The 25,218-nt window shown below is 39.9% G+C and overlaps 1 protein-coding gene across 1 annotated transcript in view; it reads right to left on the minus strand.

Annotated features, from left to right (window-relative positions):
• Positions 1 to 4,120: 4,120 nt before the first annotated feature.
• ARG1 (arginase 1) overlaps positions 4,121 to 25,218 on the minus strand; it is a 49,481-nt gene continuing 28,383 nt past the window's right edge. Inside the window, exons 5-8 of the mRNA XM_033935419.1 lie at positions 23,442 to 23,536; positions 19,525 to 19,629; positions 14,121 to 14,257; positions 4,121 to 5,032 (exon numbers count right to left, since the gene is read on the minus strand). Coding sequence (XP_033791310.1) covers positions 4,866 to 5,032; positions 14,121 to 14,257; positions 19,525 to 19,629; positions 23,442 to 23,536 — 504 coding nt within the window. The 3' untranslated portion in view covers positions 4,121 to 4,865. The remainder of the gene's footprint in view (positions 5,033 to 14,120; positions 14,258 to 19,524; positions 19,630 to 23,441; positions 23,537 to 25,218) is intronic.

Raw genomic sequence — 25,218 nt, forward strand, 5'->3', positions numbered from 1 at the left:
TTCTTTTAATATCTTTATTAACATTATTGAGAAATTGAGAGATACATATAAAGGCAATGATATTTTGGATTTAAGTCCCCCCTTTTCAGTAATAGCTCAAGGTGCAGTATATAAAGGTACATGAGGTAGTTCCCTGTCCCCAGAGGGCTTACAATTTAAGTTTGTACCTGAAACTAGAGAATGATATGGGGAGAAATATGTCCCTGTCCACGCAGGAACTCAATTTCCCTGTCCCTTTCCTGTAAGCTCTGCCTTGGCCACACAAGCCTCAAACTCTTATGATTTTAAAGTGTTTGAGGCTTGTGCAGATGAAGACAGAGCTTGCAGGAATGGGTCAGGGACAGGAAAAGAACTTGGGGCGGGACAGGAAAATGAGTTCCTGCAGGGGGGGGAAAATTTGTCTCTGTCATTCTCTACCTGACACAAGAAAGAATGCAGTGCCTTGCCTGTGATCTGAGCTCTCTTCTCAAACCATTAGGCCAGGGGTAGGCAATTCCAGTCCTCGAGAGCCAGAACCAGGTCAAGTTTTCTGGATGGAGATGGATTTGTATGTACTGCCTCCTTGAGATGCAAATCTGTCTCATGCATATTTATTGTGGATATCCTGAAAACCTGACCGGGCTCCAGCTCTCAAGGACCAGAATTGCCTACCCCTGCATTAGGCTGTTTCTCCACTTCACTTGTTTGTGGGCGATACAAAATTCTGTGAAAAGATATGTAAGCAGGGAGTGGGAAAATGCTGACATGTCATAAAATGCTCTGGGAAAAGGTTTGGAAGCTGTTCAAAGCAAAAAGAAAAATGTAGAATCCTGTATTTTGGGAACAAAAAATCACTAGCCACAAAATAGGTAAATTTTGAAAGAGATCTCATTGGCTAATTTAGGTTTACAACCGGGTGTAGATTGATTGATTATAAAATGATTTGTTCAGTGAGACCAATCTGTGGAAAATCCCAGCTTATAAAATGCTCAAGTCTTGAAAATGGGAAGGACAGATCAAGTATACATACTGCATTGTACCATATGCTATGAGTTTATCTGGTTGGGGGAGACTGGATGGACCATGCAGGTCTTTATCTGCTGTCATCTATTATGTTACTATGTAAGTGTGATTCACATTTATCTGGATGAATTTTATTATTATGCTGAAGTTATAAAAAGGAATAAACTATAAAAATCGTACTAGCAAAGCCTTAAAAAATTACTCTGTATAACCAGAAAACATATATATTACTCTATATAATCAGAAAACAGGCTAAGCACATTAGCAATTATTTCAATAGAAACTGCACTAGTTACAAATCGTAGAGAAAAAGACCTCAGATATCTTGCTCCAACAATCCCAACTTCATGAGACTGAATACATTTTTTATGAAGCTTCTCCAGTCAAGTATACCACTCTATTGTAGTCTTCAAAAAAAATTGCAAAAATGTAACTTTAAGTACATTCATAGTTACAATCCCATATCATTCACAGCTTACAACCATAATGGTTGGAAAAAAAGCAAAGTCCTGCTGTATTCTTTATCTCTTATTCACAAACAAGCCCAACAGTGGCCCCTGTTATGTCTTCAGCTTTATCAAGGGCTGCGTTAGACTTGTATTCAGTGATTACGCCTGGTAAAACGGGAACTATTTGACAATTATGTTTAGTTTCAAATTCCCTTGGATTTTGGTTTACATTCACTTGAGGATTAACATCATACAACTTTTCATTTTTTACTTTCTGTTTAGGCTTCACCACACCACAGCTGCACTTCCTTATATACTGTTAAATAACTGTGTGATATCATTCCTGAAGCTTCACCCAATCGGTCAAAGCAGCTCTATCTATATATCTAAAATTTCTCTATAAAACACGTCACCTCTTTCCCACCCCCACAGTATTTTTTCCCAGAGAGTAAGCAATATGTATACCATTTTTGATTGAAATCTGTCCATGAGTTTCAGAGATATTATGAAACATACATACAGACACACACGATTTTATATAGATAGATAGATAGATTTAAATATGGGATAAGTGTTCAGTTACAACGGGGTACATTTTCCAATAATTTTGGAAAAATTTTATGCCTATAGTAGAACATTCTTCAATGAGACATCAGGAGGTTTCTAACTATAGACCAGTCGCATCAATTCCACTTTTAATGAAATTTAGTAGAAGATTTAGTTACTATGCAGCTAGAATCTTATTTACCAGGTTTTTTGCTCCATAAGACAAACTTTTTTTCCACAAAAAAGGGGGTGGAAATAAGGGTGCATCTTATGGAGCGAATACAGCCACCCCCCCCCTTGGCGTACCTTTTTTAATCCCGGCGGCTGCCTCCTGTCCTGATGTCTTCCAGCAGTGTCAGATTGGCGCACAAGGCAGGTGTGAGCTTTTTTGCACGCCTGCCTGGTCCCGCGCCGCTCACTGAATGGCTGCCGTCAGTTCTCGCAAGTCCCATGAGAACTGACGGCAGCCATTCAGTGAGCGGCGTGGGACCAGGCAGGTGTGCAAAAAGCTCACGCCTGCCTTCTGTGCCGCTCTGCTGCTGCTGGAAGACAACAGGACAGGAGGTATCTGCCAGTATTAAAAAAAGGTATTGGGGGGAGGGGGAGGGGGGGGCCCTGCCTGCCTGCCTGCCTGCCTGCCTGCCCGCCCTGTCCCAGCTTGCCACTAGACCTGCCCTGTGCCCTGTCCCGGTTTACCACTAGACCAATAGAAGGAGGACAGGGTACTCCATTTGGTTCAGAATTTTTCTTTTCTTGGCTTTTCCTCCTTTATAGCTAGGTGCGTCTTAGAGTGAAAAACATGGTAGATAAATTTAATATTTTACACTTTTCATAATCTGGTTTTCGCACTGGCAGTAATTTCAGCTATACTGGGGAGGGTCAGAAAGCTGCTTTATTATAGTTTGACCTTTCTTCGGCATTTGATTGTCATTCACCATCTTTTGCTCTCTATCCCCCCCCTTTTACAAAAGCATAACGTGTTTTTTAGCGCCGACTGTGGTAGTAACAGCTCCTATGCTCATAGGAATTCTATGAGGGTTGGAGCTGTTACCGCTGCGGCTGGCGCTAAAAACTGTGCTACGCTTATGTAAAAGGGGGGGAAGGGAAAAATTAGGATTCCTTGGAATAGTAGATGTGCTGTGATGGTTTGAGGGCTTTTTATGTCACAGATTGTATACAGTGAAATTTCAGAACTCTTTCTACTTCATGGAAAGTGCCTCAAGGTTCTCCCCTGTGCCCCATTATGTTTTTAACATCTTAAAACATTCCTTAAGGGATATTACTTAACAGTCGAGAGTTATAATGTACCATAGTCACATAATAGATGATATTACTATTTTGGTCCCAATGCAATCTACTCCTGCTGAGACTTCAGTTTGCAATACAAATTGTATAGATCATCTTGAGACATGGATAAGTCATCATTTTCTTAAATTTAAAGTAAAAAACTAGATTTTTGATGATTGGTCAGACTGACCAGATTTGGAATGATTCCATTTTGCAATTTGGTAGTTTACAGTTTAAATTTGATTCCCAATTAAAGATTTTGGGCATTTTTATAAGTAACTTTTTGACACCAGAAGCACAAATTTCATTTTTGGTTATGGAAATATTCCTTTTAATGAGGAGATTGCACAGAATTAGATGATTAAGTGGATCATCTTTCCAATTGATAATTCAGAACTTACATATTTCCCATCTTGATTATTGTAATCTGTATTATGTTGGTGCGTGTAGTTTGTTTTGCAAACTATACAAAATGTTCCTGCAAGACTGATTTTTTTTTCAGTTCATTATTCTTACAGAGATGTCTAGAATTTAAGGTAGTTATTTTGGTCTATAAGGGCACGTATGGGTTGGTACCTAGAGAATGACACGGGAACAAATTTGTTCCCATGCCTGCGGGATCTATCACCATCCCCACAAATCCTATCCCTGTCCCTGCCTCATCCCAAGGTCTGTCCTTATCTGCACAAGCCTCAAATATTTTAAAATCATAAGTGTTCAAGGCTTGTACAGATGAGAACAGAGCTTGCATGGAGGGGGTAGGGACAGGGACAGAACTTTCAGGGACGGGGTGGAGATAGATCCCACGAGGACAGGGACAAATTTGATTCCTTGTCATTCTGTAAGTGTAATTCTATTTTTTTTTTTTTTGCAACAATATATTTTGCAGATATGCCTGTAATTTGTATACCTTTACAACTCCTAATCCAAAATTCTTATCTAGAAGGACATATTTTTCCTTATTGTTGTATCAGGTTACTCATATTTGAAATTGAATTCCCTTAGGGATGTGACAGATTAATGTTTTTCAAAACAGGAGGATAAGATTTAAAGGCATACCTTTTTACAAAATTTCTTGGTTAATTATATCATTTATTTTTTATTGTATATTCTCTGTTGAATGTTCAGATGATATTAATTGTAATCCACACTGACCTTTTCAGCATATGTGGAATATAAGACTGTTTTGTATGGTTTGGGGGGGGGGGGGTTCTGCTTTTAGGTGGGTACAGAAGTCTGTATCTCTCACCATGTTTTATTGTTTGCTCAAGTTCAAACTACATACGAGATAAATGAGGTTGTAGGTAATGAGCATTTTTCCTGTAGTAGCTGGGTTCCATAAAGTGTTCTTTCAATAATAGTTGCACATTTTATATCTTCTCACTTGGACTTGTTTATTGAAACTGCCTGCAGCTGTTTTTTCTTGGTCAAAAAGAAAAACACATATACCTAAAATGAAAATATATATAGAGATCCAATCATAACCAAAACTGTGTGTCAACATACATTGAAACATTCAGCAGATAATGTTTGCACTGTGCAAATTCCTCAATTTACTGGTATATATCCATAGTGAAATGATTATTTAGGATTCGGTATGGTATAATTAGAACTGTGAACGCCTTCTCTTGCATTTCCAAAACTGGATAAGGTCATGGCAATAGCAGTGTTAACTGTTAGGGCAGCTTCGTCTTCTGTTTTTCCACGACAAGGATTGACTTCCATCATGTCAACTGCAGAAAGCATGCCTAGAAAGGGTAGTGACATGTTTTAGACCAAATCAAAAGAAATATAGAAGGTAATTTATAACAGGCCACCTAATTTATAAAAAAAAAAAAAAATACCCTTAAAAGTTATACCTGTTACGTATTTTTTCTTTAAAAGTTATCCCACAGAAAGTATCCATGCATTTTTACACCCACTATTTCATACACACCAATTTCCCAAATTGTTTTACATACGTTTGTGTTCACTTTATAAAGTACTCCAAAACTACTTCCTCAAATTATGACCCTCTTTTATAAAGTCACCTTAGGGTTGTTTTTTTTTTAATCGCTGGCCACTGTGGTTAAAGCTTTGATGCTCATAGAATTTCTATGAGCGTCGGAGCTTATACCACAGCATGCGGCGATAAAAATCCCTAGCATGGCTTTATAAAAGGAGGCCTATATGAATTAATAAATGTCAAGACTTTATTTTAGATAAAAGTTTTGACCATCAGAATCTAGCCAGTTATCTAGATATTCTTCCAAGTAAAATGTGGCCTTATAGTTCCTCATTGATCTATTTTTTTATGTACAAACAATATGAATCTTATAAATTCAACAAATATAACTTTATCTTCAAGAGTCATAGGTTCCTATGAATAATGAGGAACTGGATGGCAACTTTTTACCTGGAAGAGTACCTTGGTAACTGGCCAGATTCTGATGGTCCAAAATCTATTAATTGATATTACATTACATTACTCATGCTAATGGCTTACAATGGTTCAAAACAGATTATAAGATTAAGAAGCCAACGTATGACTGGGAATTACAGCTGAGTTAATAATTACATACATCAAACAAAATAACTCAAATTTACAGCAATCAAAACAAATTATAATTGATTAGATGTAACATACTTTCTGAATAAAATAGCTGTATGTTATCTTTTGTGAAAGTATTTATTTACCAGGTCGATTATACATTTAGCTGCCTGGTATGAAAATAATGAGTAGAAAGCTACTTTTTTTTTTCAACTTAAGGCCCCTTACAGGGTGGAAAAGAAAATTTCAAAAGGTTTTGCTACTTAGGATCTAGCTAGGTACTTGGAACCTGGGTTACTGTTGGAAACAGGATACTAGGCTTGATGGACCTTCAGTCTGTCCCAGTATGGCAATTCTTACGTATGAGTTTTATAATTAAGAGTGAAAATTTATAATTAGTGGAAACATATATGCTGGGGCTATTCTATGAAAATCTTCAAACATTATGCCACTCAGTTTAAAAAAGATCCTGGCCTCAACAAGTAACCAATGTACTTGAACATAATGAGGGTTAATTCTATCAAATTTCATGAGAGAACTTAATCAACCAGCTTGCCATATTTTGTATAGTTTGCAATTGTCATAATAGGGCCTTGGAATATCCCAGATAAACCACATTACAGTAATCCATCTTTGAAAGAATCAGAGTCTGGACCACCATCCTAAATTTGTCCCAAGTTACATATTTTTGGATTTGACAAAGTTTATGCATTAATAGAAATAATGCTTTTCATAAGGAAGCTATTCTGCACTTCCATAGTTAAATGCTGATCTAAAACTATGCCAAGAATTTTCAAAGAACATTCCAAACTATAAGATATGATTACCTTATAATAAATAACATGAGAATTGTCCACGTTTGATCTAACCATAAAAAAGTGGCCTTCTCACTATTCAGTTTGAGTGATTAACAGCCATCCAAGAAGTAATAATGTTAGCGCATGTTTTGACGCTAACTAAAATATCAGAAATATAGTGGGAGCCTGGAATGAACACTGATGTCATCAACATACATAAATACATGAAAACCAGTCTTTTCTAATTCAAATCCCAAGGAAAACAGCAGATTAAAAAGAATTGGGGAGAGTGGTGAGCCCTGTGGGGACACCATGGCATGCAGGGTGCTTACTTGAAAATAACCCGTTCATTTTAACTAAATATGTTCTTTTAGTAAGGAAGTCTATAAACCACTGAAGGAAATAAGACGCTTTAGGTTACCAATGTTATTGATACATTTTATAAGGTATGCATAGAAAAGCTAAGCCAAGCCACTCCCCCTGCAGCCAATTCCAGGAATGCCTCTACTGTGTTCTAGAAAATTTATACACAAGCAGAATGTTTACATACATAGCAAAAGGGAAATATATTAAAACTCTATGTAAAGCACTGTTTGACTCAACAGTATTGTTTTATCTGGTTGGATGACCCCGATGCAGGTGCTGTGTGCCAAAACATGGCTTGTGTTGAGTCAATAAAGATCAGTCCCAATTTGTTTAGGCCCTTGGGTCCAGAGTCTATAAATTGTGCCTAGCAGCGCAGTTTTCAATCAATCATTAGGTGCCAAAGAGAATCAAGCTTTTCACTTGCCTAATTTGACAGCGCTTACGTTGGATGCCTAACAACATCAAGTCAACCACACCTATTCTCCCCTAACCATGCCCACTTTTTGAGATAGGCATCCTTAGGTGAGATGGGAGCCTCAAATTAAGTGTCGCTAGGTATCCCAAGAGTTCAGCACCACACTCTTAAATTGTTTAATTTATGTTGGGGTTTATTTGTTTAGTTTTTTTGGATTGGCTGAAAACCAGTATGGTCAATTACCACACCAATTAAAATAGAAACGACAGATATCCCCCTTGGTGGGAGGGGGGTATGTTCAATTATTTGTAGTGTACTTTGACCCTCTCTGTGCTGTTATTGGATTTAGCTCATGCCTTTTTCAATTGTAGCTCAAGGCACGTCATATGCAGGAACAGTAGCTATTTCAGGCCCTAGAGGGCTTGTAATCTGATTAAGGATTAAGTGACTTTCCCCAATATCACAAGGAGTGACAATTTTTGAACCCTGACTTCCCTGGTTCTCAACTTGCTGCTCCAACTATTCCTCATTGTCCCTCCAGACCAGTCCACACAAGTAAGTAAGGGAATAGGACTTGATTTGATAAATTCCTTTCAACTCATTAACTCTACCCTCTCTCCATGACAATGTAACAGTCCAGCACAACGTGATGTAACTATTTCCCCTCTTGTAACAGTGTAACCTTCCTCTACGACATGGTGTAACCTTTTCCCCATGATGCTGCATGTGCCTCTTATCTTGTAAATTGCCTTGAACTTGTACTAGATAATTGCGATTAAGAAATCCTGATTAGATTAGATGACGACTTTATATACCGCTTAGTACAGAAAAAGTTTAGAAACAGTTTACAATAAAAACTGTTATGAATGCAGTAAGACAAAATAAACTTGGACTTACCCCCTCTTCTATGACACCGTGCTAGCAGTTTCTAGCGTGGGGAATCACGCTGAATGGCCCACACTGCACCCACAGCTCATAGAGTTCCTATGAGTGGCGGGAGCAGCGCAGGACATTCAGCGCAGCTCCCCGCACTAGAAACTGCTAGTGCAGTTTTGTAGAAGAGGGGGTAAATATAAAACAAAATTGAGGAAAAAGGAAAAGATTACATCAATCAGACATTAGAAAAAGTAGAAATAACCATGTCTTCAAAGCTTTATGAAATTCTGAGTAAGCAGTCCGTTCTGAAATAGTTGAAGGTAAGGTGTTCCATAATGAAGGCCCAGCATAAGAAAAAGCTGTTTCTGGTAGATGACAGTTTCACATTTTGCAACACAGTTGTGTTTTTGTACCGTGAGTTTATCACAGATATTGTGGTGACTGAAAGCGAAACACTTTAAAAACCAGGCACAAAGGGTTAAATGCTCTGACAAAATAAGCACCCAATGTAGGTCTTTCAATAATGGTGTTATATTATCATTTCTTTTCTCTTTGATTTAATAAACATGATTTAAACTTAAGTAATTATATGGGCAGCAGTATTATGACTTAGCAATAGCCTTTTCAACTCAACGTTTTGGAGACCCACATACATTGAATTACAGTAGTCTAATCTACTGATGACAAAAGCATGAACAAATTGTACTGAGCTGAAAATAACATAGTTCCAAATCTAATAGATGCTGGCACTGTCATCTTGAGGTAGGGACTTTGGATCATTTACTGTACTAATGTCCCTTGATACTTGGGTTTTGGAGATCCATTTGGGGTCAAGTGAATAAAATGTTGGAAAATCCAGTGGCAGTGTCATACGATACTGTGCTATTGGTACGTTAATGAGGGCTAAAAGCCAAATATCTTCCCAGAATAATAAACTTCTCAATTATTATGACAGGGATTGCCATACAACTTATGAGAAACTGGAAAAGTTGGGATCGGTTAAATTATACTTTCTGGTGGGAATGTCTATGCCACACATTTTAAATGGAATGTATGATTGCTATACAGCAGGGACATTATAGAAAGTTTATGGATATTTGGGAGCCATTGACAAAATTCTATAAGGAATGACTGTTGATTTTGCCCTTTGATCATACACGTCCAGGATGGGGGGTGGGAAGATAATTTTAATTTGAGTGCAATTTTTGGATATTTAGAAAGGGGGATGTTGTATGTATTTGTCATAGAATATGATTTTGATTGAATTTAAGTGTTGTTAAAATGTAAAATGTCTGTATAATATGTTGCACTTATTTTTGGCTTTAAAATGAATAAAGATTTTTTTTTTTTTAAAAAGAAAAGGGCTCAATTGCCAAATTAGCCTGAGCTGAAAATAACATGACTTCCCTACCACATTGAGTTATCAAACGGCAATCAGTGAGAAGGCAAAAGCAGAGTAGCAGACATCAGATGCTGGATTACAGATAACGAAATCAATTTCAAGACTATACCTATTGTTGGCAGGAAAGGCTAGGTTCTGTCTCCCAAAGATGGAATGATTTAGCATCTGCAGTGATGAAGATGACAATTCCAGTTGAAGCTGGAGCACCTCTTAAGGATCCTGAAGATCACTGGATGGAAGCCCTATTGAAGCAAATCTTTTTGAATTTTTAATATAGGTGCTTTAAGGCATTTTTCCTGAGGGCCCCTGCACTTTTAGCAAAAAACTGAGAGTCCAAATCATTTTGAGTTCAATTTTTATAAATTTTTACTGACTGACTTTAGTTCAATGGCTAAATGTAACCACCCAGGCACCTCCAGGCACCCAACTATGAGGGGCATTCAATAATTCATCTAACTGAGTATGAACGAAAGCAGCGTGTTGAAACAAGTCTGTGCATGTTGTGACATGTCTCAAGGTTACTCATGCACAGTTGCAGCTCGGTGCAAGTCTAACATTCCAAGAGACAGGATGTTGGGAGAGTCTTCATGCAAATAAAGTAGGAAACTGCTAGAAATGGAGCACCATTCACTGATAAAAGTTTTCACAAAAAGAAGGGAAAAAGCCAAAAGAGATCCATGACTGCAGTTTATGGTGAGTCTGCCCCATCATCCTACAAAGTAAAATTTTGGAGCAAGCAGTTTAAATGGAGTAGAGAGTTCATTGAAGATGACCTTCACACTGGACAGCCTGTGGAAGCAACTTCCACAGAAATGTGTAAGAAAGTCAAGGATTTAATTTTGTCAGACAGATGAATTAAGGTTTCTCAAATAGCTGAAGAAAGGGCATCTCTCAGGTACAGTTTGGAAAATAATTCATGAAAAGTTGGGCATGTCCAAGGTTAGTGCCACGAGGCTCCTCCAGTGCTGTCATGAAGACCAAGTGATATTTTTTCATTTGCTGACTGGAGATGAGACTTGGGTCTATCACAGATATCCTGAGTCCAAAATGGAGTCAATGCAGCGGAAGCACAAGTCATCCTCCATCCCAAAAATGTTCAAGATAGAAAAATCTGCTGGCAAAATCATGGCAACTGTCTTCTGGGATGATGAAGGACAATGCTAGGGGTCAGTAATCTGGAAAGAGACTTGGGAGTGATGGTAGACACGACATTGAAGGCGTCGGCACAATGCGCCACAGCCTCGAGGAAAGCAAACCAAATGTTAGGTATCATTAAGAAGGGTATCTCGACCAGAACGAAGGAAGTCATCCTGCCACTGTACCGGGCTATGGTGCGCCCGCATCTGGAATACTGTGTACAGTACTGGTCACCGTACCTCAAAAAGGACATGGCAATGCTTGAGGGAGTCCAGAGAAGAGCAACTAAACTGATTAAGGGTATGGAAAACCTTACATACACTGACAGACTGAAGAAGCTGGGGCTGTTCTCCCTGGAAAAGCGGAGACTCAGAGGAGATATGATAGAGACCTTCAAGATCCTGAGGGGCATCGAAAAGGTTGACAAAGACAGATTTTTCAATTTGAAAGAAACCACAAGAACAAGGGGTCACTCGATGAAATTGAAGGGGGACAGGTTTAAAACAAACGCAAGGAATTACTTTTTCACACAGAGGGTGGTGGACACATGGAACACCCTTCCGGAGGCCGTGATAAGAAATAGCACAGTACAGGGTTTCAAGGATGACCTGGATAGGTTCCTGGAAGACAAAGGGATTGAGGGGTACAGATAAGAGCAGTGGAAGGTTTAGAGATAACTGTAGAGGTAGGCAATAAAATTAGTCAGGGACCGCTGACCAGGCAATATGCCTGATGGGCCGCCGCGTGAGCGGACCGCTGGGCTGGATGGACCTCTGGTCTGCCCCGGCGGAGGCGACTACTTATGTACTTATGTACTTATTTGCTTCTGGAGTTCATACCACACAAGACAACTATAACTAGGAAGAGTCATACCAACACAATGATCGCTCTGCAGGAGTCAATCGAGGAGAAAATATGAGGAAAACTCAAGCAGTTGTGCTGCTTCTTCACGATACTGCACCAGTGCACATGTCACAATAATCACAGGTTGCCATCTGAGAATGTGAGTTTCAGCAGCTGAACCATCCACCCTACTGTCCTGACCAGGCTCCCTCAGATTATTTCCTGTTCTGAGTTTTGAAGAAATCTCTCCGTGGACAGCAATTTTCAAGTGATGGAAGATGCCAAGGAAGCTGTGACATCCTGGTTTGAAGGTCAAAGAGAAGAATTCCAAGAATTCTTTTCAAAGGGGTTAAAGTCATTGCAGGAAAAGTGGATGGATCATATGGAGCTATCAGGTGACTACCGGTATATTGAAAAATAAAACAAAAATGTTTTTGAAAACTCTTTTTTTTCCTACTGAGATAGATAAATTATTGAACACCCCTCATAGTTGTCCTAAACCTAACCAGGCAAGTTTTGTTCAGCTAGAATTAGATGGATTTTCAGGTGCAAACCTATTAGCCAAATTTTCCACTAAAACTATAGGTAGTGAGTTAAAACGCAGCCTCATATTCTGTTGATGGGGCAATCCTTGTTTTTCCAAATGAGGGTATTGTTAAACCAATTGTGTGATTTTAAGACAGTTATTCAGAATCTGGCAATTTGTAAATTGGAGTCTTGTAATCCATTACTGTTGGGGGTAGCTTTTCAGGTGTTAAAAAGATAATGGGAATCTCCAGATTTGAGTGTGTGCGACTTCTGCTGAAACAACTGCAGTGGCTGCCAGTAACATTTCAAATTGAATTCCGCATTCTAACAGTAATTCATCCGGTATTACAGATGGCGAGTAACGTGGTTTGCGAGTGTTTTGCAAGATGAACAAAATATTTTATTAAATTTTAACTTGATAAATGAGCGTTGTCATGCAGTACAAGAGCGTATACGCACGTCACATTATCTGAACCCACAGTTAAAACACACACTACATCCATGTATCTTACACCGAGCGCAGTTGAACATAAATAGAAATGTCACACTCAATTTACCCATAGCTCAAGCACTCACAGCATATTTTGTATTAAAGTTTTGGGGTTGTGGAATGAATCGTCTGAGTTTCCATTACTTCCTATGGGGAACATAAGAATAGCCTTACTGGGTCAGACCAATGGTCCATTAAGCCCAGTAGCCTGTTCTCACAATGGTCAATCCAGGTCACTAGTACCTGGCCAAAACCCAAGGTGTAGCAATATTCCATACTACCAATCCAGGGCAAGCAGTGACTTCCCCCATATCTTTCTCAATAACAGACTATGGACTTTTCCTCCAGGAACTTGTCCAAACCTTTCTTAAAACCAGCAGTGATTAGAGCTACAGCCTCAGCACCCTGAGGTTGTGGATTCAAATCCCATGCTTCTCCTTGTGACCCTGGGCAAGTCACTTAATCCCTCATTGCCCAAGCTACATTAGACAAAGCGTAAGCCCACCAGGACAGATAGGGAAAATTGCTTGAGTAGCTGAATGTAAACTACTTCAACTATAAGTAGTATATAAATGCTAAAAATAAATAATAAGCTATTTATTTATGAACCTTTTGAGATAAATAGCAGGAAAAGTTTTACTGAAATCTAGTGCACAACATTGGTGCTTGGCTCTGACCTAATTCCTTGTCGCTCAGCAGGTATGTTCATTTGTATGAAGTATGGGAAATAATACTTCCTATGTTGTTTTGTGTCTTTTTCTGCCTTACAACATCTGGAATAAACCTGAATTTGGGGTGGGAGGGTTCATGCACCACTTAAAGACTCTTCAAAAGAAGGCGCACTACCACGATATAGCTCCTATGATGAACATTAAAAAAACAACATAAATGTCATTCGAAAAAAAGTTTTTGCACTGCACACCCCTAGTGATGAATCAGTTGTCATCTGGTAAATCCATACGTATGTCCTTATGCCTCAATTTCTCCAGCTCTAATTTGATTATTAAAATGTATTTTGTACCTAACCTTGAAATCTGCTATGTGATTCAGTTCTTAGAAATGTGGCAAAATGTCATTCAATCCAGCTGGAAATGTGTAAATGTGTGTGCATTAAAGATTTTGTGTGTGTCAGAATGTCTTGTTTTCACCACATTGTATCATTATTTAATAAGGTTTTCTAGAACATGCTGAGATATCTTTTCATATGGTCCATTATTTATGGGGAAAATAACGAATTCCATCTGCACCACTGCTAAAGTGCTTTTATTCTGAAGTTGCTAGGATCCTTTTTGGAAGGACTATGCCATAGGGATCGACAGTATTCTGAGTTTTCCTTTAGAATCAAAACCATGACAAGTTTCGGAAATTGCTTTTATGGTTATAATATATAAAATATTGCTAGAAGCTTTTAGGATTTTGTACAATGTAAAATAAAGTATGGTGACAATTTACCTGTTTTATGAAGCTCTTCTGTGATATACATGCCTTCTCTGTACGTCAGTCCTCCAGGAACAGGTGTACCTGTAGCTGGTGTCACACTGGGATCCAGGCCATCAACATCGAAACTTAAATGGATTGGCCTCTTTGTCCTTTAAAGATAAAATGTGCATATTCGGTGTTAGATACTCCTTGGGGTTAAAAGACTGTAGCCATATCCACATCAGCCCAAAGAAATATCCCACATTTCATTAAACAAAATACTGTGCCAACTGATCAGTAATGCCAAAGCTGTACTGTACATAGGTTGTCATCAGTGAATAGACAGGAATTGTTGCTACAGAACACTGCTCTTATGGGTACTTAAGATATTTCTGTCCTGGAAATCAGGTTGGCTTGCAGAACAAAAGACTGTGGGGCTCATAATCGAAAGAGAAAAACGTCCCAAAACTGGCCTAAGTCGGCACTTGGACGAACATTTTTCAAAAATGTCCAAGCGCCGATAATAAAACTGGGTTTTGGACGCATTTAAAAACGACCTAGGCCTTCATAGTGCCGCTCAATGGCCAAAGCTAAACGGGGCGTTTCGGGAAGCATGTCAAGGGTGGGAGTTGGGCGGGACGTGGGCAGGCTTAGACTTAGTTGTACAGCATGTAAAACCAAAAGTTTAACAACAGAGCCTAGACGGAACTTGGACGTTGTGACTTACACCATGTAAAACATGGTCTAAGTCACAAAAACCCACCTAAACTCACCAGGTAAGCACTGAAAACACATAACACAGACCCCCACACACTACCCCAGTGATCACCAACCCCACTCCCATAAAAATTTTATTCACAACTTTAAATTTCAGCCTCCAGACCATCATCGCCTGGCATAGGAAAGCCTAGTCATCCAGCCCAGAGGCAGCTTAAGTCGTCTTGTGGGTGGGTTAGGGACCCATAGAGAGGAGGACCCATGCCCATAAGCCCCTGTAATCACTGCATTGATACTTAAACATGTGCACTCCCCTATACACACCCAAAACCCTTTTGTACTGGCATATAAGTGGCTCCTGCAACCATAAGGGCTATTGGGGTGGTAGATAAGTGGGTCTAGGGGATTCTGGAGGTGGTTTGCGGGGCTCACCGTCACCTATAAGGGAGCTGTAGTGAGGAGACGCCATGGCACCCTTTTTGTGAAGTTCACAGCAGTGCCCTGTAAGGTACTCCACTATTTAGGTGACATGTCTGGGTGTGCAGTCCATCACTTTGCAGACTCCTCCCACGTCCAACAGGGCTTGTTCTAGGTGTTTTGGACTTGGACGGAAATGTGGTATAAAGATAGACGATTTAGTGACTTGGACGATCAGATCGGCAGGATGTATAATTAGACGATTTTCAAAAGTACAAAAAAGTTGGACGTATCTTTCGAAAATGTGTCTTAGGCTCTTTTTAACTTTGGACGACTTGCAAGATGGACGTAAACGGACTTAGACATCCCTTTCGATTATGCCTCTCTAAGAGTTCACTATTCTTTCCTTAGATCTCACCCCCCAAAAATGGAATTACTTTTCTTTCCTCTTTATTTTGACTAGCCAATCTGTCATTATGGTTGAAATATGATAACCAATTTTCCTACAGGAAAACTGGTCTTATAGGATTATCATATCTAGGTATCTGTCCCCCTCCCTAATTATGTGTGCCTGAAGTAACAGAATGTCCAGTGGTTCCTCAATTGCACTTTTCAAGTACCTCTAACACTCCCACACTTAGTACTGGCTATTTGGTTTTGGGTTGGATTTTTTTAATTTTTCAAAAAGATTTTTATTGAAAGTTTGAGAAAAGCGTTACAACAAAATAACATAAAAAACAATATTAATACAATATAATATATAAGTGAGAAAAATAATAAAAATATAATTAGTCCTCGGGTGTTGCAACAATACTAACATACTATCCAATATAGGGGTCCTTTTACTAATGTTCGCTAGCCGTTTTAGCATGCGCTAAATGCTAACATGAAGAAACAAAAACAATGTGGAGAAATGATGTTCCTGAGATGGACTTTATTAATATTATAATAATATTAAAACTTGGCAAACCATATAAAAACCTCTAGGACGCAGTCCGCTGAAAAGCTTTGGACCCTGGACCCAACACGGTCCGTGTTTCGACAGAATGTCTTCTTCAGGGGGCCCTATAAAGTCCTATGGTAAAGATACATGGATAAAAATGCCAGTCGGAAATAAACTGTTCTGTACAATCTTGGACAGGGTGAGAGCCAGAAGGCCTTGAGCATTAGCAGGTGCTCAAGGCCCAGCAGCAGCCCAGCAGAGAGCCAGCAGCAGGCACTTTCAACACCAGCGGCACACTGGTAAGGACAGGGCCGGTTAGTGGTAGGGAGGAGGTGATCGCGAAGGGAGGGAGCAGCGCCAGTGTCAGGTCGGCTTGGGGGTCGGCTCGGGTTGGGGGTCGAGTCGGAGAGATGTACCTACCGGTGTTGAGTCAGTAAACGAATCATCTGAGTTGCCATTATGTCCTATGAGGAAAGTTGCTTTGATATACAAGCATTTTGGATTGTAAGCATGCTTCTGGAACGAAATATGCTTGCAAACCAAGGTACCACTAATATTGTGATCTCAAAGAGTAGCTTACAGTGCTGTGTACTTATAAGTAAATATATTTTGGGGTCCTTTTACTAAGCTGTGGTAATCACTAATGCGTGCTTACTGTGAACTAAAATGACCTACCAAGGGGTACGTACGCTCAGGCATCCACGATAATTCTGGGATCTACAAGTGCATTTCACGGGCTAAAAAAATTATTTTTTAGGGCTGGGGGTGTTTGGAGGGGAGCAGAGATTAAATATAGTCAGAGCTAATCTGTTAGCATGTGGGCATTGCCACATCATAAGCGATTAGTGTACAGTTAGCACGCGAGCCCTTACTGCCAAGAAAATAGGTGTAGGTAAAAGGCCGAGATGCTAATTGCCATGCATTAATGGAAATATTCCCATCTGGCTGTTATTGGAAAACTGGAACTATCATCCAATGTACTTGGGCAGAAAGTGGCCTACTATGTGGGAATGTCTCATGTTAGGGCTAACACAGGCAATTTTTTATGCCTTTTAGTAAAAGGGCCCCTTTGTTAGCTGCTTTGATGTAAAAATCAAAAGGTGATTTGAGTATTTTAATAAGCTGAACAAATGATATATAAATATTTCATAATAAGAAAGTCATAGGGGTCATTTTATTAAGGTGTGCTAAAGATTAGCGCGCGCTAAATGCTAAGGCATCTATTATATCCCATGGGCAGCTTAGCATTTAGCGCGCGCTAATCTTTAGCGCACTTTTTTTTTTTTTTTAATCTTTATTCATTTAGAATCTTTAAAACAAGTACAATAATTACATTTATCAATTTAACTTTCAAATACACTTGAAATCTTACAATTGGTCCTCATATTATAAAATAATATCCCCTCCCTTATTCAATTATGAAAATGATTTATTTTATTAATAATCAAAACAAAATTCCCTCCCCCCATCCCCCCCTTAATGTCTTAAAATTTTTATTCAGGGAAGAATAATTTTTAATCTTTACAATATTTTATTAATGGCCTCCACACATCTTGAAATTTGTTATAATCTTTAGCGCACCTTAATAAAAGGACCCCATAGTGTCCATGGCTCTGCTGCATTAGTACTTCAAAACTTTTACATAAAATGGGATAGGAAACCCAGATCCTTGTTACCCTGTTAAGGGATAAGATATAGGGACTTGTATACTGCCTTTTTGTAGTTACACAATAATAATAATAATAATAATAATAACTTTATTTTTATATACCGCCAACTATCTTGCGACTTCTAGGCGGTTTACAATAAAGAGAAGTGGTTTACAATATAGAGAAACTGTAGTTACAATATAGATAAACTGTAGTTACAATAAAGAGAGACTGTACATACAGCGGATTTAAAGGGTATAGCATTGTACATCTGGTAGTTCCAACATTAATAAATATTAACAGCAGTTTGTGTGCCGTGCTGCTTACACATGATTAGAAATGTTCCTTAAATTGAATATAGTGTTCATGGTTGGTGATTGGGTTGGGGTTTATAATTTAATGATTTGGGTATGTTGTGGTATTATAAAGGGGGCTGATGTTCTGGTTCGTTATCTAAGTATTTCAAGAACAGGTATGTTTTTAGGTGTTTCCTAAATTCACCATAATTGGTTGTTACACAACCACATTTGCCAGAGGATATGGTAAGAGCAGATAGGTATGGACAAGTTCCTGGAGGAAAAGTCCATAGTCTGTTATTGAGAAAGACATGGAAGCCACTGCTTGCCCTGTATCGGTAGCATGGAATATTGCTACACCTTGGGTTTTGGCCAAGTACTAGTGACCTGAATTGGCCACAGTGAGAAAGGGCTACTGGGCTTGATGGACCATTGGTCTGAACCAGTAAGCCTATTCTTATGTTCTTATTCATAAGAACATAAGAAACATTTTTTTAAATCCTTTAAAAAAAGGGACACACTGGGTAATTTCTTGAATTGTGCTCAGTCTGTTGGTTTTTGGAAAGTTTTAAAGCATATATGTCTTAGAAAATCCAAAAACTTGTACTGTATTTTATTTCTAAAGCAATAATTAATATTATGGTTTAAACAAATTCCTTTATTCATGAAGCTCTGTAGTAAGGTAGCTACTGTATTTTTGTTTGTTTAATTTCCTGTATTTATGGGAATTTTTAAAAATTTTATTTTGGGGCCAGTGTTGGAGTCAGTATTCTGTACTGATTAACCAGGTATGAGCTGATTCCTAAATGGTTAAATAGAGCCTACTGAGTGCACCTTGTATATTAAGTGGCACATACCCAGATACTACTGCTGATTATCTGGGTAGACTTCCACAGCACTATTTGGTTAGTACTGGGGCAGAGCCAAGCGCTGGCATTCAGAGGGCGGTTTCTAGATAACTCTCTGATTAACTTGGAACAACAAAAAGGCTGTCCTTAGTTAACCAGGTCTGGGTATCACTTCTGAATAACAATGATATCCAAGTAATTCCTGGCAGGCTCAATAACCTGGCATAATTCAGCTGATAACAAAATGCAGACTGCTAAATACTGACTGGATCATAAGTTATGCACACTCTTCCGAAAGCATGCAATTTACAATACAGGGAAAATCCTAAATTGTCATGCATTTTGTCTCCTCACATAGGACAAATGACATGGAAAATGTCCTTTCAAATTAATGCACATCACTTGCAGCTACATGAACCCACCCCCACCCCCCCATGAGCGTTGGGGCTGTTACTGCTATGACCGGCACTAAAGCTGTACTACGGTTTTGTAAAATGGTAGGGGGGGGTAAATAATTTTAATCTGATTAAAATACTATGGCTAAAATTTGAACAATGTTTTACTTACTTGCCCACCAAGTAGTTAAGAGTTTCATCCATTACTTTGACAATTCCAAGTTTATCTACTTCTCGCATTGAATAGAATTTAATACCTAAAGTCTTCAAGATACAGCTGTAAAAACACAATTATATGACTAATTTTATTACATATAATAATCAATTTTGGTATTAAGTAGACAATGAGAACCTAAATTTATCAAGAGTCTGTGACAGGGCTACTCAATCCCAGTCCTTCAGGTCCACAAGCAAGCCAGATTTTCAGGATATCACAAAACATATGAATGAGATAAATCTGTATACCAAGTAAGCAGCGCATGCAAATCTCTTTCATACATACACTTCTTCCTCCGTATTCGTGGGGGTTAGGGGCAGAGCTGACCCACGAACACAGAAAAACCACGAACAACTTTTTATATGTTATTTGTGGTGGTTTTTGTCAAAACCCTCATGAATATCATGAAATTGCAAATAAAAATCAATGTTCACATTTGCGATTGTTTTGGAAGGAGAGGCAATATTGAAGCAAGTGCTGGGAAAAAAGCGCCCATCTTTTTATCGGCACTCTGGGATGACGTCATTTGGGGAGAAGAGCCAGCAAAGTAAAAACTGCAAATAATCAAAGTCATGAGTAATAAAACCACAAATATGGAGGGAGATGTGTATTCATTATAGATATCCTGGAAACCTGGCCTGCCAGTTGACCTCAAGGCCTAGTCCTGGTCTGTGCAAATAATACTTTAAAGTTGAGAGCTATAAGTGTTCTATAGCAGTGGTTCCCAACTCTATCCTGGAGGACTACCAGCCAGTCAGGTTTTTAGGATAACCATAATGAATATGCATGAGAGAGATTTGCATATAATGGAGGTGACAGGCATGCAAATCTGCTCCATGCATAGTCATTAGGGCTATCTTGAAAACCTGACTGGCTGGTGGTCCACCAGGACAGGGTTGGGAACCACTGTTCTATAGCAGGGGCAGGCAATTCCAGTCCTCGAGAGCCAGAGCCAGGTCAGGTTTTCAGGCTAGCCACAATGAATATGTATGAGATGGATTTGCATGCACTGCCTCCTTGAGATGCAAATCTATCTCATGCATATTTATTGTGGATATCCTGAAAACCTGACCTGGCTCCGGCTCTCGAGGACCGGAATTGCTTACCCCTGTTCTATAGCATTGCTGAGTTGACTTCTTTAAAAAAAAAAAAAAAAAAATTGTTGTTGGTGAAATGGTAGAGATTATTATAAAAACCAAAATTACTGAACATAGACAGACTCAGTTTAATGGGATAAAGCCTACATGAATTTAGCCAAAGAATGTACTTGCTACATTTTTTTTTCAAAGGTGCAAATAAACATGTGGACAGAGGTAAGCCTGTTGATATGGAGTATTTTAGAAAAGATATACAAGTGCGACTTGAGATGTTTTGGTCTGAACATTTCAAGTTCCTCTAGTGTATCGAAAAAACAGATCTACCACTATCCAGCATGTTCTAAAACACATGCATAAAAGGAAGTTTACATACTGGCTACTTGCAGCAAGAACGTTTATTTCAGAAAAATTAATATCTCAAATAGCATTTGCTACACAAATCTCCCAAAAATACTGTTGCCAATACTTCACAAGACACAAAATAGAGCAGTGGAAGTCACTAGGTTCTCATAGCAGGAACCCTGCAGGCACACGTTGTTTAATACATCACAAAACAAATGAATAATAATGTGTGAATGTGAGCCCTCGGTGTGAGGAGTTAGCGATATGGAGAACAAATTCCCAGCACTTAACTGAACTGCTATGGGAGCTTAAATAAACTCACCGCACCTGCACACCATCACGGGGCTCATCGTGTGTGCAATAGAGAGTGTAGAACACAAGTGTATTAAATAAATTTCAGTGTTTTTTAAATAATTTAAAGTAATACTAGTGCAATGAACCTGGCATGAAAATCCCCCAGCCGTACCCCAGGAGAAAAAGACTCCAAATAGTTTTTGAATGTTGATCCAGGAAAGCCTTAAATCGCTCGAGGTGTTTATAATTCATAACATCCCCGCTCGAGCGATTTAAGGCTTTTCCGGATTAAGCGCTGGGGATTTATTCTCCATATCGCTAACTCCTCACACTGAGGGCTCACCTTCACATGTTATTATTCATTTGTTTTAGTGGTATATTAAAATCTGTGCGCCTGCAGGGTTCCTGCTATGAGAACCTAGTGACTTCCACTGCTGTTTCTTGTGTCAAATAGCATTTGGACAACATCAGAATATGAACATCTGACATATGAAACAGCAATATAAATATTTATGGCAGCCATTTTAGAAGCATAAATGTTGGGGGGGAGGGGTTTCTAAAGTTGACACAGAGCCCAATATCCCTTACTAATTTTACTTTTCAGGGATACACCATTCTAAGAGGTCATAATGAAATGAGTTCCCCTAATCCTTCTGATGGAGCGCTGCTCCATTTGAGCACTTTCCTGACACCCAGAAGTCTTGGGCAGCAGGTCTAAATCCCAATGTCCTTTTTGCTCATAGGCACTCATGCCCCTTTCTGAAATGAGAAATACATGTCTATGTTATGGATGTGCCCTAATCTTGCCTACAACGTGCCTAGATCACATCCCCTTGCCATATGGGCATTGTTCAGTTTTAACATTCATATTCCACCTTTCTAAAATTGGGATTTAGACATTCATGCACCATGAATGGCTTATGCTGGTTTATGAACATCTTTCTTCTCTCATGTATTCTTTCCCCATGCTTCTCCAATTCATGATGTAACTTCATTCTTCTTGCATTTTGTAATTCGCTGATTGTCCAGCCTTCTTTCTATGTGAACCGCCTAGAAGTCAATTTGACTATGGCGGTATAGAAAAATGAAGTTATTATTATTATTAAAATATGAATAGCATTTCTAAACATAGAAACTTGACTGCAGATAAAGGCCAAATGGCCCATCAAGTCTGTCCTTCACAGCATCTACTATCTCCTCCTCTCCCTAAGTGATCCCATGTGCCTGTCCCATGCTTTCTTAAATTCAGACACAGTCTGTCTCCCACCACCTCTACCGGGAGACTATTCCAGGCATCTACCACCCTTTCTGTACAAAAGTATTTCAATATATTATTCCTGAGCCTATCAGCTTCATTCTATGCCTTCCCATTCTGATTTGCAGGCCCTTGTTTATTACAAACACGATAACTGTGGGATTCCTATGAACCATGAAGATGTGTCATGTCATATCTGCAGAATAAAGATGTGTGCTTTACTCAAAAGGTGACTTGCAACTTAGCTGCTGTTTTGATAGTTTTACGGGTGAATCTGACATTTTCTTGGCAAGTTCAGAACCATTATTATTTATTTATTTAAAAATTTATATACCGCATAATAACTATGCGGTTTACAAAATTACATACGTACATATTTAAGAAATGCTAAACGTGTTTCAACAAGGCAAAAGCAAGAAGACATTAACTAATGGTATCATTATTAAAATCTTTTAAATTCATCCTACAAGTCTTTCAAACAGGGTTCAGTGGCATAGTAAGGGGGGGTGGCAGGGAGCAGTCTGCCCCGGGCACTGTCTTAGTGGAGATGCCAGCACCACCCTCCTCTCGGCTCCCCCCCCCCACACGCAGTCACCATCACTTCCCTCCCAAAGTACCTCTGGCTGTTTGCTGGTGTGAGCAGCAATTCCAGTCGGCTCTCCAGTCGGGTCCTGCACCTAGGAACTGATATCAGAGGGAGAGCCAACACTGACGTGGGCAGCAAGTTGGTGATGCTGCTCGCACCAGGGAAGTTAAAGAGGGGAAGGGGAAGCGGAGAACAGGGTGGGAGTGGGGCACCACTCACCTCGCTACGCCACTGACGGGGTACATAATTTTTATGAGACCTGTGTAATGTGCATGGCAGAGAAAATGATGGAACTCACTGTTCACCAGGGTCTATATCCCGCAGTCCAATATAAACAATGTCTTTAGCAGATAGGCATGGTGTCACCCAGGAGAATCCTGGAACCTTGGGCATCTGAAAGAAAAAAGCACAGCTCTGCATTATAGCTGTACTGCCTGCCTGTATTGTTAAAGAGCTAGCAGACGTGGAGGACCATTTTCAATATGACGTCTAAATCTGAGTTTAGACGTTTTGCAGAAGACACACAAAGGGCTCCTTTTTGCAAAGGTGCGCTAGCGTTTTTAGAGCACGCACCGGACTAGCGCACGCTATAGCGTGCACTACCTGAAAAACTACCGCCTGCTCAAGAGGAGGCAGTAGTGGCTAGCGCGGGTGGCAATTTAGCGTGTTAAGGCCCTAACACACCTTTGTAAAAGGAGCCCAAAAATCCAGTACTAAACATGCCCATTTTCAAAACTGCAAAACTACTTTGTTTGAAAATGACCAATTATCAGATGTACATCCATCTTTTTGAACCATGTTTGAAAAAAATAAAAACATGTCCAAAACTGTTGAAAACAAAGGCCAATCTCAAGTATGTGGAAACGTATGCCATGACCTTTTCATGATTTAATGGTAAGAAATGGGACTAGATACCAAAGTTTTTTCCATAGAGTAATAGTTGATTAAATGCAAAAGCCTCAGTCCCACCACTCCACCGCTGTTAGGATTCTGAACCGCGGAAAGAAATTACGTGGTGACTTTCATCATTGGCTCTTGTGCATTTACCAATAGTCCAATACTAATATCTCTAGTTTTTTATATATATTTAAATATTCATTTTCTATTTTTCTTCAGCTATTTTATCATATATAATGTGCACTTATCTCTGCATTGGCCAACATCTGGGAGCCTGATGACAGCAGCCACCTCGGGAGACCCTTGATAAAGCGCAATGGCGCAAAAAAGTTGGGTCAGGCTCCCAGATGTTGGCCAATACAGAGATAAGTGCACATTATCTAATATAATAAAACGGTAAGCCGCGCATGCGCACTTCCTATGCGTGCGTCCGTTTTCCGTGAGCTGTAGCACACATAGGAAGTGCGCATGCGCGGCTTACGGTCTGGCCTCACGCGAGGCAAGACAAGTGGCATGCGCGCTCTTCCCTGCTCTCCACCGTTGCCGGCCACTAGCACCCCCTGCCCTCTCCAAGCCGGGACCGCAGCCAGCCAACGATCGCCTCCACAGCGTGCGAGAGGAGAAGGGAGAGGGCTGAAGGCTGTCCCGCTGGCAGCATGGCCCCGATCCCCTTGCGCCGCAGCAGCGTCTACAACTCCCCCCTCCCGCACCAACTGCTGCCGCTCCTGTTTGAAGCGGCCTGATGAGGTTCGCGGCCGGCTGTAGCGAACCTCGCAGGCTGCTCTCCACATGAAGCACGTTCCCTCTGACGCGATCGCGTCAAAAGGAACATGCTACCATATGGAGAGTGGCCTGCGAGGTTCAATACAGCCGCCCATGAACCTAAGCAGGCCGCTTTGAACAGGAACAGGAGCGGCAGCAGGAAACATGGATGCATGGAGGAAGGTAAGAACGGGAGGGGAAGCCAAAAAAGAAGGGCCCTGGAGCAGCCAGAAAAGGGAGCTGTTTTGGTGGGAGGGTTGTGCTGAGTGCACGAAGCAGGCAGGCAGCCATTGCACAACAGGGGGAGAGGCAAAGGGGGCTGCTTTGGGGGGATGGTTGTGCTGGGGGCCGACAGCAATCATGGGGGGAACAAAAGAGGGCCATGGAGCAGGCAGGCATGGCACAACAGGGGGCCA

Source organism: Geotrypetes seraphini, chromosome 3, assembly GCF_902459505.1.
Source record: "Geotrypetes seraphini chromosome 3, aGeoSer1.1, whole genome shotgun sequence".
NCBI lineage: Eukaryota > Metazoa > Chordata > Amphibia > Gymnophiona > Dermophiidae > Geotrypetes > Geotrypetes seraphini.